General features: G+C 31.9%; 2 protein-coding genes across 2 annotated transcripts; both read right to left on the bottom strand.

The window, feature by feature from the left end:
• Positions 1–212: 212 nt before the first annotated feature.
• Positions 213–1,127, bottom strand: LOC137655483 (dnaJ homolog subfamily C member 7 homolog). Its single transcript, XM_068389381.1, has one exon. The coding sequence runs from the start codon at positions 1,125–1,127 to the stop codon at positions 213–215; it is 915 nt and encodes a 304-aa protein (XP_068245482.1).
• A 5,123-nt stretch (positions 1,128–6,250) lies between these two features.
• Positions 6,251–6,631, bottom strand: LOC137655482 (SCAN domain-containing protein 3-like). Its single transcript, XM_068389380.1, has one exon. It carries the CDS (start codon positions 6,629–6,631, stop codon positions 6,251–6,253), a length of 381 nt encoding a protein of 126 aa, XP_068245481.1.
• Positions 6,632–7,204: the final 573 nt, after the last annotated feature.

Genomic DNA, 7,204 nt, shown 5'->3' with positions numbered 1-7,204 from the left:
AAATGTAAACTAAAACTAATACTTTCATCAAAACTCTAAAGAAACTTATTCCAAGAATATTTTTCCCATGTCTTTTTTTTTTTTTTTTTTTTTTTTTTTTTTTTTTTTTTTTTTAATTTTTCCTTTCTTTTTATAATTTTTTTGGCTTTTATCTTTTTACATTTTGGGTGGAGGGATTTTTTTTTATAATTTTATAATTCAGGAAGAATTATTTATCGACATATGAAAAGTTTGCCAAAACAGTTGTACATATCCTTAAACCCTCGCTTTGGCCGTCGATGCCGTTGGTCCTTCTGTCCTGACTTTGGTCGAATCCACACATCGTATGACTTTCTGAGTCTTTCATCCGTCAGAACAGTTTTAGCATAATTCACTCTTTTAAATCTCCACTCGAATCCATCCTGTATGAATTTGGGTTCACCCCCGTGTCTGTCCGGATGATACTTCATGGCCAAGACTCTGAAGCCTTTTAAAATTTCTTTCGTAGTGGCCGTCTGACTTACACCCAAAATCTCGTAATGGTTTTGGTTTACCCATTTCTTCCTTTGCACCTTAGCATCTTCTATTAATTTCGAACATTCCTCGAATCCTTCTACCGTTCTCGCAGTTTCAAAGTCATTCCTGGCAGCGTCGAAAAGACGAAGTTTGAGAAGGTGCTTCCCTCGTAGCACGTAGGCTCTACTGCATTCTTGACGATATTTCTCAATCTCTTGGCAACAATCCAATATGATATCCATGTCAAGAGTGTTTCCGGAGGCTGCGTTCGCTTCAGCCTTTAATACATTTTTCTGCCTATCTTCCTCTTTATTTTCCGTTTCTTTCTTACTCTCTTTCTTAGTGTCTTCATTCCTCGGCTGTTCGTTCTCTTGAATGTCGTTTTTCGCTGACTCATTTTCCCTTTCTTGATGATCAGACGTCTTTTCAGCTTTCATCTTTTCTTCCACCTGTTTCTCGGCTTTTAGTTTGTTTATTTCGTTTCTCAATTGTTCTTTCACTCTTTCTTGCTCCTGTCGCTCTCTCTTCAATTCATTTATTTTACTTTTCAATTGATTTAGTTGGTCCGTTTTTTGTTTTTGAACTTCGTTATCAGCTTTTAGAATTTCCAGTAAATTTTTTTTTATCTTCATCTGAAGATCCTTTTAGACGCAGACGTTTTTAAGTTTTTCTATTTTCTCATTAGGTATTTTATTAATTTTTTCATTTCCTCCATTTCCATTTTAAGAATTGCCTGTTTCTTTTCCTCTTCCTTCATCTGAAGGTCTTTTTCAGCACAGTCAATTTTCAGCTTTTGATACTCAGTCTCTTTCTGAGCGTTCAGTTTTTCTTGCATCTCCTTTTCTGTATTAATTTCTTCTACTACTATTCTCAATTCATTTAGTTGTCCTTGTAACTTGCTTTTTTCGTCCTCAAGATTTTCCACCGTCCTTCTCGTAGCAAACATTATTAAACCGAATATGGCGGCGCCAGCAGCCAAACAAATGTAAATTGTCCTGTTACCATGAGAAAAGATTTTCTCCCTTGCTCCGATGTCGAATTCGGGGAGAAGTTTGCCAACGAACCATCTTGATTTCAACTGGTCGTTGAATCTCAAAGCTTCTGCCTCCATTTGATGCAATCTAACTTTACACGCACGTAGTTCCTCACGGGCTTTCCAAATGCCCCCAATCCAAGGGCAGTGCTGCAGCCACCCAAGGAGGAATCCATCCTGAGAGGTGACTGCACGACAGTCTCCAAAACGCAGCGCCTCTGGGAGAATTGACGAAAATCATTTGAAGACGGAAGACTCCTGGAAAGTTCGCAGCTGTCCTTGAAGATTTAACGTCATGTCCTCGCATGCAGCGTTCTGTTCTTGAATAACTGAAGCTGCTTTTTGAGGCCAGTTGTATTGTCCTCTAACAAATTTTCCGATCTTCTTCAGCCACACACCGAATGCTTAATTAAAAGCCATAACTATACATACCTATCCAGAGGTTTGTATCAGCATTGGTTTGAAAAAAATGAATAAGAGTCTAGAAAGGATTCTGAAGACTTTTCAGTCTCCTGGAGACATTTTTGTCGTCACCGACTCCAACGACAACAGATCTCCGGGAATTTTTGTCATCCTTTCCCGAAGGAAGACGGTGTTATCTTGAGAAATAATAATAATAATAATAATAATGATAATAATAATAATAATAATAATAATAATAATAATAATATACAGCTTTCAGACGTCTCCTTAGCTTATTATTATTATTATTATTATTATTATTATTATTATTATTATTATTATTATTATTATTATTATTATTATTATTATTATCATATCTTGAGGTAACACCGTCTTCAGTCTTGAAAGGAGGAAAAATTTCCCGGAGTTCTGGTGTTGGAGTTGGTGCCTTCAAAATTGGTTACAGGGGACTGAAAAGTCTTCAGAACCTTTTAATATAATATAATTAAAATGTAAGATTGTGAAATGTATGCATATAAGCACACGCACACACACACATATATATATACATATATGTATATGTATATATATATATATATATATATATATATATATATATATATATAATATTTGTGTGTGTGCGTGTGCTTATATGCATACATTTCATACATATATACGAGTTTGTATGTGCGCTAATACAACGAAAGTCTTAATGTTTCCATTCGTGGCTATATAGACACACACACACACACACACACACATATATATATATATATATATATATATATATATATACATATATGTATATATTATATATATATATATATATATATATATATATATATATATATATATATATATCTATATATATATATATATATATATATATATATATATATATATATATATATACATATATACCTATAGATATGTAGATATATATGTGTATGTGTGTTAAGGATTAATTAATCAATTAATGACTAATATTGTGCGTTTGAGGATATACATACATACTGTACGTACATACGTAATGTAAAAGAGACAATTCCTTCCCCTTCTTGAATTTTAGATAAGATTGTGCTTTGGCTTTTAAAGACAATAATAGTTATGTCAGTAGTAGGTTGGTCAAGGCACCCCCTCCCCCACCCCCCGCCGTTGAGATACTACCGCTAGAGAGTTATGGGGTCCTTTGACTGGCCAGACAGTACTTCCTTGGATTCTCCTATCTGGTTACGGTTCATTTTCCCTTTGCCTAAACATACACCGAATAATCTGGCCTATTTATGTATCCTCCTCTGTCCTCATACACCTCACAATACTGAGATTACCGCACAAGAGGTTAACTACTGCACTGTAATTGTTGAGTGGCTACTTTCCTTTTGGGAAGGGTAGAAAAGACTTTTTAGCTACGGCAAGGAGATCTACCTGGAGAAAGACATTCCAAAATCAAACCATTATTTTCTATTCTAGGGTGGTGCCATAGCCTCTGTACCATGGTCTTCCACTATCTTAGCTTAGAGTTCTCTTGCTTGAGGGTACACTCTGACCAAGGCCGTCTCGAGACGGCCTTGCTCTGGCACACTATTGTTTCTTGTTTCTCTTTCTCTTGTTTAAAGTTTTAACTGTTTACACAAGAATAATTTTAATGTTGTTATTGTTGCTTATTACTTCTCTATTAAAGTGTTTCCTTCCCTCACTGGGATATGTTTTTTCCCTGTTGAAGCTTTTCTTACTAGGGTTTGTAGCTTAGCAAGTAATAATAATAATAATGATAATAAAAATAATAATAATAATAATAATAATAATAATGATAATAATAATAATAATAATAATAATAATAATGATAATAATAATACTAATAATACTAATAATAATAATAATAATAATAATAATAATAATAAATGAGGATGATGATGATAAAAATATTAATATCTAATATTTAATGTTTAATAATTTTTTATATTTAATAATAATAATAATAATAATAATAATAATAATAATAATAATAATCATAATAATAATAATAAATAAAAAATAAAAATACAAAAGAAAATAAAAATAATGTACAGCTTTCAGACGTCTCCTTAGATTATTATTATTATTATTATTATTATTATTATTATTATTATTATTATTATCATTATTATTATTGCTAAACTACAACCTAAGCTGGAAAAGAAGGATGCTAAAAGTGCAAGGGCTCCAACAGGGAAGAATAGCTCAGTGAGGAAAGGAAGTAAGGAAAAAACTACTCGAGAAGTAATGAATAATAAAAAATGTTTTAAGAATAGTAACAACCGTAAAATAGATCTTCCATATATAAACTACTGTATAAAAACGAAAAAAAAACAAGAGGAAGAGAAATAAGATGGACAATTATGCCCGAGTGTACCCTCAAGCAAGAAAACTCTACCCTAAGACAGTGGAAGACCGTGGTACAGAGGCTATGGCACTACCCAAGACTGGAGAACTATGGTTTGATTTTGGAGTGTCCATATCCTAGAAGGGCAGTTCACCATAGCTAAAGACTCTAATCTACCCTTGCAAGTGGAAAGTAGCCTCTGAACAATTGCAGTGTAGTGGTTAAGCTTTTTAGAGAAGAAGAATTGCTTGGTAATCTCAGTGTTGTCAAGTGTATGAGGACAGGTGAAATGTTGAAAAAATAAGCCAAATCATCCAGTGTATGTGTAGGCCAGTGGTTCTCAACCTTTTTTTTTATCCATGGACCCCCTTTCCCTTCTTTTTTTCCTGGTGGACCCCTTCATAACTATTGGTCATAAGACAATATTTTATTTTTCACTAATATAAATTATGAGGTTTTAATAAACAAACAAATAGTATATAATTAAGATTTATTTTCAAATAAACACTAATTTAATGCAAATAAAGTATTCTACAACAACAATAATAATAATAATAATAATAATAATAATAATAATAATAATAATAATAATAATAATAATAATAACAATAATAATAATAATAATAATAATGAAAATTAGTAATAATACTAAAAAATATGGTGATATTAATTCTTTACCAGTATCTTGTATTAAAATATTATGTTTCTTCCATGGTCAAGCCATTGGAAAATAGAGATCTGCCATTTGAATTCACTGTAGCATTTATGTACACTGGTTAAATTTTTTTATAAACAGTTAAAATGAAATATGTGATAAAAAAGAGAGATAGGCATATTTATTTAATGAGATCCCTGAGGTTGATGCTACTCTGCGAGTTTCTTTATGTCTGGTTCCATCGATGTTAATGATAGTCGAAGATCACCTCTTTTCACAATGTCAAGTCTATTGCGAACTTTTGATAAAAGTTGAGAAACGACTAAATCCCGATTCAGCAAGATAAGATGTTGGAAAAGCGATAACATAGACATGTGCTCTATCCCAGAGCAAAGGGTACTTTGTAACAACATCATTTGTCTTCCATACATTGTACTTTCCATCTTTGAATTTTGCACGCATAATTTCATCACTTTGTAATACGATAAGATTGATTGATTGATTGATTTAAAGTTAAAGGCTCTTGCAAAGATATGTCTATATCGGCGACATTAACTTCGAAAGGAATTGAAACCCAATTCGGTATAACCATCATGAGTAGGTCACTAAACCGAATTTGCATATCTTTATGCATATTTTCCATATATTCACCATATAATGCAAGATCTTCATCTTGCAAATCGCTGCTAACAGAGGCTAAACAAGGAAACTGTTCAAATGCACGACACCTGATATAATTTTTATACAACTGTAGTTTCCTCAGAAAAGCAACAATAGCACTTCTACTAGATATCAGATCGGAATCTTTTCCTTGGAGCTGTTTATTAAGAGAATTCAATTTTTCCAATATATATGATAAGAAAAACACATCACATTTATTTGCAAGCAGCTGTTCTCCAAGTTGTGTATTAGCGAGAAAGGAAACAATAGAATCCCAAAGTGCAATGAAAGACAATTTCCCTTTGATAGCCATCTCACCTCTATATGTAATACAAGCCTTTCAAACTCTTCTCCATTTTGCTTACATAATTCATGAAAAAGGCGGTCTCTGAGAGAATTTGATTTTATATTGTTAACTACTTGTATTAAGACAGTAAGGGCATCATGCAGACGTGCACTCAATTTCTTTGCAACTAAGTGTTGACGGTGTATCACGCAGTGAATACAAAATACTTCCGGGACAGCTTTTTGTAAATGTGTAATAAAACCTTTGTATCTGCCTGTCATCGAAGGTGCACCATCAGTAACACAAGCGATTATATTTTGGAGTGGAATATTGTTTTGCTGGAAATAGATAACAACTTCATTTTGTGTCTGTCACAAGACTTGTAGCAAAAAGCATCTCCTCTTTGTGTCCTTCATCACTGTTAAATCCAACATATGCTAATAAAATGGCCTCATTATCTCTTAAAGTCGATTCATCAAGTTGAAGGGCAAACTGTTTCACTTGCAAATGGGATATCAATTGTTTTTCTACATCCTCTGCCATTTCATCAATGCGTCGTGACACAGAAGAGGTGCTAAAAGGGAGGATATTAATAATTTCACTTGCATTTTGTTTCATAACTGACGAAATTATAACGGACACTGCAGGTAGAATTACTGTTTCACCAACATTATGAGGTTTTCTTGCTTTTGCTATTATTTTGCTAATTTCATATAACGCCAGTAAACCATAACACATTTTACTCACTTAGTTATTAAACACTTGAGACACTATTTTTCTAGTTTGGAAATCATCACGAAGTTTTTTGAAGTATTCTACTGGGTGATCTTTCTTTCCTGTGTGCTTCTTTTTTAGATGGATTCTTAGTTTACGAGGTTTCATATTATCATTTGAAAGTACATCCATACATATGAGGCACATTGGTTTCGTTTCACTGTGTGGTGCTTGAATAAATCTGTAAGACAAATATTCAACGGATTACTGTCGGCACTTCTTTTTATTTGGAGTAGCCATGTGATGGCTGCAAAAGAAAAGAAAATATAAATATATATATATATATATATATATATATATATATATATATATATATTATATATATATATATATATATATATATATATATATATATATATATATATATATATATAATTATATATATACAGCTGGTAATACAATTATTGCAGTTCATAATATCTAACTACGATATATATATATATATATATATATATATATATATATATATATATATATATATACATATATTGCTATTCATTTTTATATATTTTTCGACAAATATAACACATATTTAGA

This window comes from Palaemon carinicauda, chromosome 16 (genome assembly GCF_036898095.1).
Source record: "Palaemon carinicauda isolate YSFRI2023 chromosome 16, ASM3689809v2, whole genome shotgun sequence".
In the NCBI taxonomy this organism is placed as follows: Eukaryota; Metazoa; Arthropoda; class Malacostraca; order Decapoda; family Palaemonidae; genus Palaemon; species Palaemon carinicauda.
Note: the sequence above shows the minus strand (reverse complement) of the source record. Positions and strands in the feature narration are given on the sequence as shown.

Bases quoted from the DNA above. Each gene is read 5' to 3' on its own strand.
- LOC137655483 (XM_068389381.1), bottom strand. From the start codon at position 1,127: ATGAAGATAAAAAAAAATTTACTGGAAATTCTAAAAGCTGATAACGAA.
- LOC137655482 (XM_068389380.1), bottom strand. From the start codon at position 6,631: ATGTGTTATGGTTTACTGGCGTTATATGAAATTAGCAAAATAATAGCA.